The sequence below is a fragment of the Poecilia mexicana genome, unplaced genomic scaffold, assembly GCF_051168715.1.
Source record: "Poecilia mexicana isolate PSO_F unplaced genomic scaffold, ASM5116871v1 scaffold_3, whole genome shotgun sequence".
In the NCBI taxonomy this organism is placed as follows: domain Eukaryota; kingdom Metazoa; phylum Chordata; class Actinopteri; order Cyprinodontiformes; family Poeciliidae; genus Poecilia; species Poecilia mexicana.
In genome coordinates, this window is record NW_028263372.1 from 29,857,495 (window position 1) to 29,869,787 (window position 12,293).

At 42.2% G+C, this 12,293-nt stretch overlaps 1 protein-coding gene across 2 annotated transcripts in view; it reads left to right on the top strand.

Moving 5' to 3' along the window:
* The window catches only part of fto (FTO alpha-ketoglutarate dependent dioxygenase), a 138,203-nt gene that overhangs the window by 14,377 nt on the left and 111,533 nt on the right, over positions 1–12,293 (top strand). For both annotated transcript variants that reach the window (XM_088004411.1, XM_014985250.2), the window contains exons 2-3: positions 10,195–10,272; positions 10,370–11,387. In XM_088004411.1, coding sequence (XP_087860537.1) covers positions 10,195–10,272; positions 10,370–11,387 — 1,096 coding nt within the window. The remainder of the gene's footprint in view (positions 1–10,194; positions 10,273–10,369; positions 11,388–12,293) is intronic.

The following is a 12,293-nucleotide window of genomic DNA, read 5'->3' on the forward strand; positions in this document are numbered from 1 at the left end:
CCAACCTACTAAACAAATTACCATGTACTGTACAGTAAATGCACTCAATAGCTTAAGTTGGCTCCTTTTCAGTGCATTATTGTACGGAGGTAGTGTGGTACTGCTGAGATGCTTCGAGCCTTCGGCTAATCTGCACTGTTCAGTCTACTGTCTTTCTTCATAGCAGTTTTCAGGCCATTCAGCCACAGTAATGTCATGGTCATTAAACCAGGTTGCCATGCCTTTGTCAGAATGGGCGACAGACAAGTCCTGGTGAGACTATGAACTCGGCATATATCCATAAGGCTTATCAGTATGTCCTGGTAGATCGCTATATCGACTTTATACACAGTGAAGCAACACCAGCAGACATGGCTCTGAAAAAAAAAAAAAAAATGAATGACTGAAAACTTTATGCTGAACACAAATCCCTTGGATTTTGCTGCCTCTCCGTTCTTCCCTCAGACTCTGTTACCTTGATTTCCGAATGAGATGCAAAAACATACTTTCATCTGAAAGAGAACTTTGGACCACTTAGCAGTAGACAAATTTATTTTCTTTTTAGTTCATCTGTAGTTCAACCCTGTACATATATGAAGGACTTTCAAGCACTGAGTTCAACTACAGTCCACGCCTTGTAAACCTCTAACAAACTTCAAAGACCTTTGCTTCACAACACTGAAATGGTACCTGTTGCTTGTGCAACTTTATATTAGTCTGCATTTATACAGCACTTTTTGCCGCTAAGTGTTACTATTGTTTTTTTTTTATTGGGTTAAATTTATACTACACATTTAATACAATTGCTAATTTATTGACATGCATTTGTAATACTGAATCCTTTTGCTACACCCTTTACTCTGTTGTGCCTGTTAGATCAGAAAAGCCAGAGAGCTGTCACTAGGTGGCACTTGGACATCACGTTATCAGGTGTGCCCCCCTCCTCACACCCCCCTTTTCATTTCAACATCCTCTTCTTTTTGCCTCTTTGTTGCCATCTTCACTTCCTCCCTCTCCTCTATGATAAGTACACCTTAGATGTCAGGATGTTTTATTTTTATTGGATGAGGGGCAGCGTGTAATGCGTTCACCTCCATTCCAGCCAGCTGTTAAATGCCGCGTAACATGGTCTGGCCAGGCTCCGCCCCGTTAACCCCTCGGATTGGCTGCAATAATTAGCAGAAGTGAACAGTAACTATGGTGCCCAGCGAGTGGTAGCGACAGCTTGCGACTCCTTCACACAGTGCAAACGTGAGCTTTAGTGACTTGGCTCTGGCCCAGCTTGCCCACGTCCCTCCTGACTTGTGACATGTTTCCGAGCTTTAATATTAACTCCCAAACTAAATGCATGCATGCAGTGTGACATCTGCAATTACATTTTCAAATGACTGGGTTCTAGACCTCCAGAATGTTAATCAGTCACCATTCTGGCTACTGTGAAGTGTGAAAAGGATTAAGATGTTCAGTTCCTAGTAGAATATTTGCCTTTGTACAGAATGAGTGAGAGAAAAATAAATATGGAGAAGAGGCAGCTCTTCAAGCAAGACAAGTGCCATCTGCTACACTTCTGGATTTTACTAATGCCATTACAATAAACTTATCTACTGCTGGATTCCAAGAAGATCGTCTGGGTGTTGCGTAAACAGAAACGTATGATATTCAACCCTTAATTTGATATTAATCTCAGGTCGCATCATAATGCCAGTTTATCTGGGTCAAAGACTACATGAGACGGGATTAGACCTGTCCTAGATGTGCAGTCGACATCTGTTTTGAGCCATATGTTTTTCTAGTGGTTTAGGATTAAAACATGGACCATTGCACTTGCTTTGTAATAAGACTCTATGCAAAAATGTGATTCAGTAAATAGGGCAACAGATAATTCAAGAGATGATCCAACTTATTTTGGAAAAAAACAGCTGTGAATTTTCGAAAAGTTAAAGGTGTATAAGGCCTGTTCTTGGAAAACTGAAACAGATTGGTGGCTTTCTTTGGTATTTGTGAGCTTCACTGATGTTTTTTCGTTCTAAAATGATGCATTTTGTCTTTAAATTGTTTCATCAAACAACACACTGTATTAAATCTAAAGGTTAGCATTTAAACGACATGATAATGGTCACAGCTGCCAGCCAATTATGCACAGCTCCCATGTCTTAGCCCCTTGTTTACCCTTGACTCCCAACCACTTTGGGTTGGATTGAGCGTCATTCTTTATCCCAGCTGAAATGCCAGACTCTGTAGTGTCAGAAGATGATCTAATACGGAGCAGAAAGGACACAGAGCTGAGAAATCACCGTCATCTGGAATGGTTGCTTGTCACACGATGGGTTTGATCAGCGCATGCGGCTGTACGCAGAGCCGGGTCTTTGCTCTGTCTAACAGTGGTACCGGATTAGAGGCACAAGCCACTTTTACTGTGATCAGTCACTCATTCATGGAGACACGCGGCAGGACTGAAATCCTCCTTGCGCACTTCATCCACATTATGTACAAGCTCCTTCGTCGTCAAGCCTACTGTATGGAAATGAGAAGCACTGCTGTTGACAATGATAGCACATGTTTTCAGACGTTTCTGTTCTGTTCCTGGCAGCGTGCAGCTGTAGTAACACCTTCAGAGCTGCCTTGGAGTAAGATACAATACCGAGATGTTTCAGCCTATATAGCTGCTTGACCTGCCTGAATCCCAGTGATCTGTGACATGTTGAGACAATGGCAGTGAGTGTGAAGAGTCTGGCCTTACACCCCTCAGACACTGTGTATCGCTAAGTGCTATTGAATTGTTTACTGTCACAAATCACAAACCTTACAATGACCAAGTCTGACTGCTGCACACCCAGTCACCACCCTGAGTGATGTGCAGGTCCGATGGACTCTGAGGAGCTTAGCGCCAGCCTCTGGAGCAGGGCATTTTAAACGCTCCACCTGGTTATTGATCACTTCTGCCTCGCTGAGCCACGCCTGGCAAAGGTAACGGAGAAACACTGAGTTTAAAAATAGGCAAGACGCAGAGAGGAAGGGTATTCTGGTGGCCTTGGTCCTGTGGACCTCTGGTCTGTCCTTGACACTGCCTGTGGGACTGGCCTCGAGGACGCTTCTTGTCCTCGTTGTAAGCCCGACATCCAGCCCCTACAGTTAGCTCACCCTCCCCATGGGCCAGGCTGCACTTTGCACAGCCATATTGATTTTTTTTGGAGGGGCAGGAAAAGTGTGGCTGGATGGCGAGAGTGAAAGAGGGAGGGGGAAATGGAGAAATCAAGGGAGCTCTCTAAAGCACTGACTTCTCCTTGACTGCACCTCGAGACGCGACAACCCTGTTAGAACAACTCAGTGGCCCTGGTGCTCCGCTGAAAACTGCTAATCACAGTCTTTCAATCAAACGCTCTTCTGCTTCTCCTCTCTTTCCTCCCTCCATCCTCTCACTCCTCACCCTCTCTGAACTGGACCCAGCTGGAATATCAAGGGACTGTATCTGCATTAAAACGGGCCTTTCCAGGTGGAAAACAGCTGACCTCAAGCAAGTTGTAATTTGAAGGTGAAAACTAAAAAGCTTTTCTCGATCGACATAATCTTAATGGAAACATTATGGCCTGGCCGCAAACTAACAATTAGGGCAAAATGGGTCTCAGCAGTCCTAGCCAAACGGTTCATTCACATTTTGTCTCTTTGAGGAGGAATGCTACTGGGTTGAATCCTGGAGAGGCTAGAAAACTAAACAAGCCCTTCGAAAAATGTTTTCTGCCAGCGTGAGTCACATGGAAGGATAAGGGTTGTTTTATTGCTCACAGGAACTCTTTAGATGTAGTGCAGCTTTCTTCGTGTGAAATACTTTAAGGGAGTGCGTATGTTTCCGATAAAGAACATGCTCAGTCAATCTTTCCCGGATAAATAAAAAAAAAAGTTGGGTATGCCGTACATCAACAGATCTCTTAAATCCCTTTATTTTCCTTCTCTTCTTTCCTTCTATTCTTCTCTCCAGATTTGACACTTGCTAAAGGTCAGAGAAGCATCTTTTCCCCCCTCCTTTGAGGTGTAGATAAGTGTGAAATAGATGTTGACACCGCAGACACATTGAAAAGCACTTAAAGCGAGTGGCCATGTGCCAACCTGTCTGAGTCTGGCTTTGTGCATTTGTAAATACTTTTGAATGATTGATCTGGAAACCTGGGTCTTTCTGTAAGTCTGGCAGGTGCATCGAAAACGATGGAAAGTCCAAAAAGACAGATGAGGCCTGACGCTTCCTTCCCTCTCACCACGCTCTCTCCAGCTGTCAGAATTAGTAGTAGCCCAAGTAAAAAAATGGAAAGTAAACATAAAGATGAATAGGACAAGACGTGTGTTAGCATAGCCATAGTAGACACAGTAGATACTTGGTATAAACAGTATTTCAGCTTTTCTACAATACTGTAATTTGGCAGGTTTTCCAGTGAAGTATACCTGGAAACTTGATTTTCTGTATAAAAAAAAACAATGCAAATTAGATTAAACACATTTTTATTGCATATAAAATAATATATGTTCATTGGACACGACTGAGACAAAAAATAATCTGCAATCAAAATAAGAAGCGAACAACCAATATGAAACCCAGCTGGTTTAAAATGTGCTTAAGTTAATCGTATTTACCTCTAAAAATACATTAGATTACATAACTTATTTCTGTTTTAGTTGTAAAAATTAAACAGTGTTTAGTTCAGTTGTTTTATTCTGTCAAATAATTTTTATTTATTGGACATAAATGATATCAAATACAATTTTTTGTTTACACTTTCCCATTTCTTGATTTACCATCTCAAGTATAACAGCGGAGGGGCCTTCTGAATCCGAACTGTCTGGTGCAGCTTTTTGCAGGTGTTTCAATAGAAGTTCCCTTCACATTTTGATGTATGACCCATACGCTCGTAAGGCGTCCATATTTCTACTTGTGTGTGTGGTAGAGTACGTTATCCTGCAGGTGTGACTGGTAGACGGATGTGAAGTGTGGTCACAACGTGTGGGCATGTGTGCAAACCTAATTAATGGCCGGCAGTGCCCCCCGCCCGCCACCACTCTGGTAATGTGTTCAGATCAGTGTTATAAACAGGACGTGAAAGGTCTGCCCAGCGTCGTCTTTTTAAACGACCGGCCTCTTGTTCCGGTAGATGGATGGAAGTGGTCTGATATTAATGACCACGTCTCCTGCCACCCTGTCACGAGGCGAAATCAACGACGCAGCGTTCAGCCTCCAACAACAATTAGCAGACTGGAGCCCGCCTGTCTACCATTTGTCATCACTCGGGCCACCTGGGCACCCCCCTCTGAACACATGCTGAACATGTCTGTCAATATATACAGAATGATGTCTGATTTGAAAAAGTATGCAGTGCTTAATGGCAGACCTACTCTTATTTCTTGGGATATTAATCTTTTCCCCCTGCTTGTTGCTAATCAGAAATTGGCATCAGATATACAAAACGGTCACTGAATCTCATGAGTTCAGCATAACCCGAAGTCTTATATACAATACCTGTTGTGTTTCTGAGAAAAGTTGAATGATAAGCTGTGCATAACATTTGACATATTTTGTTTGTGCACGTTTGAATGGGGTGACTTGCATAAAACATTCCCTGCAGATGCACATTAGGCCTACACGCTGAATAGAATCTGTAAATGCATTGCAAGACAAAACACATCGTCTCCCAAAATTTACAATTTCTCAAAAAAGTTTGCCGAAAACAAACTTTTTTAAGATATTTCCAGCAACATCCTGCTGACTGACCTTTGGCTCTCACAGTCCCTATTTAAATTCAGTTTCTGCTCTGTGAACAAAAGTATAAAGTCATGGGGTTACACATTACCAACACCCCCATGCTGAGGTCAGCTCCCACACATTCCAGTTATCCATTTACCAGTATGCCCTGTTAGCCATCACACTGGGTCGCTGTTTTCACTCTGCTAGTCCTTCCTGGTTGGTTTAAGAGAGGCACAAAATGTTATGCACAGCTTATCATTCATTTTTAAAGTTTGGTCAGGTGTCTTGCAAATGTTTTTTGTACTGCTTAAACACTTTATAATGTATTTAAACTAAAATATATATATATATTGTCAAAATACATTTAATTGAATTGACAAAATGTGAAAAAGGTCAAGGCTTTTGCAGTTTGCAGACGAATTGAGACGGCAGATCTTTGTGGAGATGAAATGACTTCCATTACCTGTGGAGCGTTTGGCATTTGATCGAACTGCGTTCTGTTTTTTTGCGTACATCTTTTCTCCAGGTTTTTGTTATTTTAAAGTTTAATGCAAGTCTTCTATAGATGTTATGTCCATCACGCATACAAACACAAAACATCTGACAGACCAGGCACACCCTGCTCATCTGCGCTCCATGTTGCTTCACATGAGGATCCTACATTCTTCGACCTGTTGCCAAATGGAGCGAGGAGGAAGCTGCTTTGATGCTCACAGGCAGCCTGTCTTTCTGAATTTGACATTTTACAGCCAACTAGTCAAACTTGATGATCCACCATTACTTTTGAACCAAGTGATCCCTTCTGAGACTGGTGTCTAACAAATACCAGTGACTTGCTGTTTAAACACAGCGGTCCGTTGCAAAGCCATCTCTAAAGACGTCATGCCTGCTACTGGGGGACAGAAAGAAGACACTTGTGAAGATGGTGAAAAAATTGCCAGAGTGCCAGTAAATTTGACCAACACAGAATTAACAGCAGAACATCAAAGTAGACATTAAAACGGTTGTGTTTAATGAAAATTATTAAGGCAAATATAAATTAGCTTGATCCTTTACTTGTCCAATTTGCAACCTGTTGCCGGACACAGAAATTAAAGGGGCAGGTCATTGAGAAGTAGGAAAGGGTAAAACGCTATTGCTTTGTCCGTGCTTCATGATGCATTAGCCAAGTCATGGTAAGTCCACCAGGAAGTGGGTGTCCTCTGTCAGTATTTGTACCAAGCACAGTTTTTCTTATGCCAGTAGCCTTTCCGAGGCAGACAAAAGTCACACTGAAGGTGTTTTTATCCCTGCAGCTGTGCAGTTATCTGGCTATTCTGAGCTATTGATGCTAAGCGCCGGACATTAATCTACTTTGTGAGGATCACTTTGAAGAAAGTGTCCACTGGGGTGTCACAGATGTGAAATAAATGAAATTATTAAATATATGGTACACAGTATGATATCTTTTATAGGCCAAGATCAAAGCAAACCAATTGAGTTCTATTCTACCTAATATGTTTTTCTGTGATAAACAGTCCGGCTGAGGGAATAATCCTATCAAGGAAGGGAGAGATTAAAAAAAAAAAAAAAAAAAGCATCAGATATATCACTTAGCACAGACGGTTTGCACTGCTCCCATGAAGCACCCGCGTTACAGTATTATAGAAATTGGTAATCTTGTTTCTTGGATCTGAGTTGAAACGCAGACCTTTTTTCGCACCTTGTGACTTCTTTCCCCCCTCCTTTTAGAATCAGTAGCAGACATGCAGACAGGAAGACAGACACAGCAGCTCTCTAATGCTGTGAGAGTCCATCTGCCTCAGAGGGCTCCGGTAACTTCCTGTCTTTGGCTTTTTTCTGTGGAATTTCGTAGCAGGCCGATGTATTTGACATGTTTGTGACAGCTTTGGTTGTGCGCGTTTCAGGCTGAGGCATCACGCTCGCAACCCCAGCAGTGCATTATTCAGAGAACTCATAAATGTGTGTGTGCGTCTATAGGAGTCTCTTTCTTTGCTCGGCAAAAGATGAAGCCGGCTAGAAGTATATTTCTTATAAATACGTTAAAAAGTATGCGAATGGGAAGATACGGATTTGACCAAACACATGGCTGCAATCGTAGACAAACACACACACACACATATACAAGAGTCGACCAGAGTCTCGCCTTGATATCTTCAGCCTCTGTCATGGGTTATACTTTGACACCAATGAATGCGTGTCAGGTTGTCAATTTCTTCCAAAAGCCTTTGAATGCAGCCTGGTCATGAATAGTGCATGTTGTTTTGTTTTTTTTTAGGTTCCAACTGTCTGCAGGTCTGTTTTTGTTTGTTCCAGAATAAGTTGGAAGGCCTGTATGCTCTCATGCATCCTTTAAGAAAACTTCCAGCAGGTGTTGTGTTGTTTAGCCTAAGGTGAGGTTTCAGCCCTGAAGGTAAATTCGTCCAGCCGCCTTAAACCAGATGCCCTCCCGTTTCTCTGGCCTCCATTATCGGGATCTTTTCTTTTTCACCCTCTTTTCCCTGTTTGCCCTGGTTCTGATCCTTCTCTCCCTTAAATCGGGACACACAGCTTTTTATAACCGCACTGTAATGTTTACGAGCAAGACGTTTTATTTCACTCTTAAAAGTCAGGAAATATTTTGGCAGCTGTCTCCCGTATTCCCTGCAGCGTGCCACATAAGGTCTTTGGCATTATTAGTGAAGGCAAAATGTTGGATGCATGCTGTAAATGTCACTAAAATATACACACCGCCTTTTTTCCCCTAAACTGTTACAAATGTTTGGTTGTTGAAGAGCACGCCATTCATCTTTAAAGATGTAAAAAGTCAGTGGTGCGCCGGTGACATTTCACCTCACTGCTGCAGGAACACCACGCAGAGTGTGTGTGCACCTGTGGAGAGTGATTGTCTACATATGCACACAGATGCGGTGCTGCTGTGCACGCGTATCCTCCTCCTGCGAGAGAAGAAGAAAGGCAGAGAATTATTATTTGGGTCAGCAGTATTTTGTGCCGGTTGCCGTTTGATTTTCGGGTCAGAATGGAATGTAGCCGCCTTGAACACGTTTTACTCGAAAGGTTTATGTCCGGTATGGCGGTGGGCATAGACCAAAGACAGCCCCCTCTTCAGTTATTAACCCCAATGGTAAAATGTGTAAAAACAAATATGTTTTTATGGACTTAATCTAAAATACATCAGACTTTTAATCTTTGTTTGTTTTTTTTTCAGTGGGAACTTCTTAACAACTTTGCAACACTTTATAAAATCTTGCTTTACTGATAGCATTTCACAGGGTCAGAGGAGGATTTTGGTACATTCCTCATTTTGCACACTTTTTCTAGATCATCCAAAACCCTGGGTGCTCTTTAATTCCATCTTCTCCGCTGTCTGCTGGATTTTGTAGCATTCAGATGTGGGGATAACAGTGGAAGAAGGTTGACTTTTTTTTTCTTGTCTGTTGAACCGTTTCTGTCTTGATGTGGTCACATGCGTTGGATCGTTATCCTGCAGATAGACCTAAGGACAACCCATCTCCAGTTCTCTAAAAGAGAACACCAGACATTTTATTTAAGAACGTTTCCTAAGAGTTCATGATTCGGTGCTCTCTCACCATTTTCTCAGGGTCTTAGACATAATAATAATAATAATAGTAGACATAGGGGGGATTTCCAAATAGTCATCCTTTGTTTTGCGCCAGACTCAAATGGAGTAGTTGGTTCCAAAAGCTCAATCTTAGCATCATCTGACAGAACGCATAGTTCCCGTTAAAGTACCGGTGGTGTTTACTGACCTACAATACTCTGTTTGTGATGGAAGGACAGAACCCACACACTCACATGGCATCTGGATTCTGGGTAGCTTTTAATGGCTGGCATAGTGACCTGGTGACCCCAAGATGTCACTATGTTCTGTTTTTCTAGTTCATGCTGGTTCATTGTATTGAACTACCTTGCTGCTGAAATGTGCTGTAGAAAAAAAAACTTGATGATTATGGTAGCCTGTTGCTGACTTATGAAGATAAATTCACATCTGCCTTACATTAATGGCCTGTTTCCTTGTCTTTTCCTTCTGTGTCGTGTCATGTCATAAGAATTAATTACTCATTACAAAATTTGAGAAGATATGACATAGTAAGCATTATTTAAGAAAATGCTCATTTTAAATATTTGGTAGGAATTGCTGGGGGTGCCATTAACTGTTTGTGTTGTATTTTTTCTTACAACAACAAAAAAAACAATAATTTCTTAATGTTGGATTTTTTTTTCCCCTCACTGACTTTTTAAAAAAATTCTTAGTACGATATGTTTCTGCTGTATATGACACCAATACATGTGAGGCATTCTGTACATCTTATTTTTCTGGTTTCTCATCTTTGTTGGATAGTTGTTTTACTGTTTCTTTCAGTTATGCAAAACTGATTTGTACTGTGCTTTCAAACAAGTTAAGAACCATTGTTCTATGGGGGAACAAACCTGTCAAGTTTCTTTCACTGATCTGTTTTCCACAGAGGCGTAGGCTACTGCAGGAGTTGGGAGACCAGAAGATCCCTTTTCTGGGACCTTCAGATCGAGGTTTTCAGCAACTGGTGAGTTGGTCTTATTTCTTTAACTGTGACAAAATAGTTACAAATAATTATACACATAGAGATATGATGTAAGGCCCTTCTTTCATTGTATTTTCAGTGGGATTCCAGCTACTCTGGCTTGGTGTTGAGGAGATCGTGTTCGCTTCCTGCTGAGCTCCACAGCCGGGTCCAGGCGGCTCTGCTCACCCTCAGAAAGAAGGGCTGTCTCCTGAAGGATCTGGTCCGCGTCCGCGACCGAGACGTGTTCACCGCCGTGTCGCGAGCGCTGCTGGGTGAGCCCGGCCACACCTACCGATATCTGGACACGCGGCTCTTCGCCATCCCCTGGCACAGCGAGGACGCCGAGGTCAAAGGACAAAACTGCTGTGATCCCGATTTGAGGGACGCTTGCAAAGCATTGTGGGAGCTTAACACATTTCTCTGTTCTGATGTGTCTCAACTGAAGGAGGGAGACCAGTTTTCACAATGTATGAAGGCCGAAGGGGAAGCAAAGCTAGTTGAAGAGGGTGAGACAGAGTCTAAACACAGTGACGACTCCAAGAATAGTGAAGGAGGGGACTCGGAGTCCAGACAGAGCGAGGAGGGGGACACCGAGTCCAAGCACAGCGAGGAGTGGGACATTGAGTCCAAGCACAGCGAAGAAGGATGCTCTGGGTCGAAACAAGAAGCGGGGTGGGAGACTGAGGAGGGCGAGTCCTCCCAAGTCAAACCGAGTGAAGGTAGTTTTGCAGGAGTTTCAGAGCACAGCGAAGGAAAATGCCCCGGCTGGACGACGGAGGCCTTCAGTGGGACAAAGCCCGAACCTGTGGGACTAGAGGCTCAGGAGAAGCCTGTGGCTCAGCTAAAGCACAGCCTGTCAGATTACCACATTCAGGATAGAGAGGAACTTGCAGGTGGGCTGGGCTGTTCGCAGACCAGTCCTCCACAGGTGTGCACCGGTCCAGTCAAGTTCAATGTCACCTTACTGAACTACATGGACCCCGCACAAATGAGCCACCTCAAGGAGGAGCCGTACTATGGCATGGGGAAAATGGCGGTAGGGTGGCACCACGATGAGAACCTCATCACTCATTCACCAGTGGCTGTTTACAACTATAGTTGTCATGACGACAAAGGTAAGTTTAAAGTAAAATATAGGAGTTAATCTCAGTAAAATCGAATATAATTAATGATTTTATTCTATGGATTCAATTCAAAAAGTGAAATGTATGTATTTATAATGTATTACTTTGATGGTTAATAAAATGCATAACTTTTGTTTCTCATGAAATTCATAACAATGTGAAATCAATGAAAAATTACTTTCAGTGCAGAAAAGTTTGACCTTTATATGTCTATAAATTACTGTATCAATGTGCTGTGGCAGAAAGACTATCGGGCCTCAAGCAGCTTGGATTCTGAGCCTTTCTGCTTTTAGTCTCTAGACCATTGAAGCCTTGACTTAGCAACAGGGTAGTTCTTTTTCTTTTTAGCTGCAGTGAGATGCTTCTGATGTGGTCTCAGTTTCAGAAGTGTCTTAACGGAAAGAACTTAATCCTTTCAGCTCTCGCTAGAGCACCCTTTTCTACAACAGTTTTTCCTTCCACTAAGCTTTCCATTAACATGCTTCACTAAAGCACGCTGTGAACAGCCTGGACTTCTTCAGCATTGGACTTTATGGCTTACCTGCTGGATGAATGCGAAGCCAGCAGTCTCCCCCATGATCGTGTAGACAATTACACGGCCATTAGGGTATTGAAAATATCACTTTTGATCTGCTGTATGTTGTATTGTAATAATTTCTTAGAAAATTGACTTGAATAACTCAAATAAATTACATTTTTAATACTATTATAATTTACTGAAATGCATCTGTATTGTATTTGAAGTGCATGTAATGCTACTAAAATTAATAATGGATGTAAAATGCTCGATTTAATTCTAAATCTAGCTTCTGAATAAATTTTACTTTAATACTTAACATGAAGAATGATATTCCTCTTCCAGTTTAACAATCATCTAAGTCACTTATCTCTGTTGCT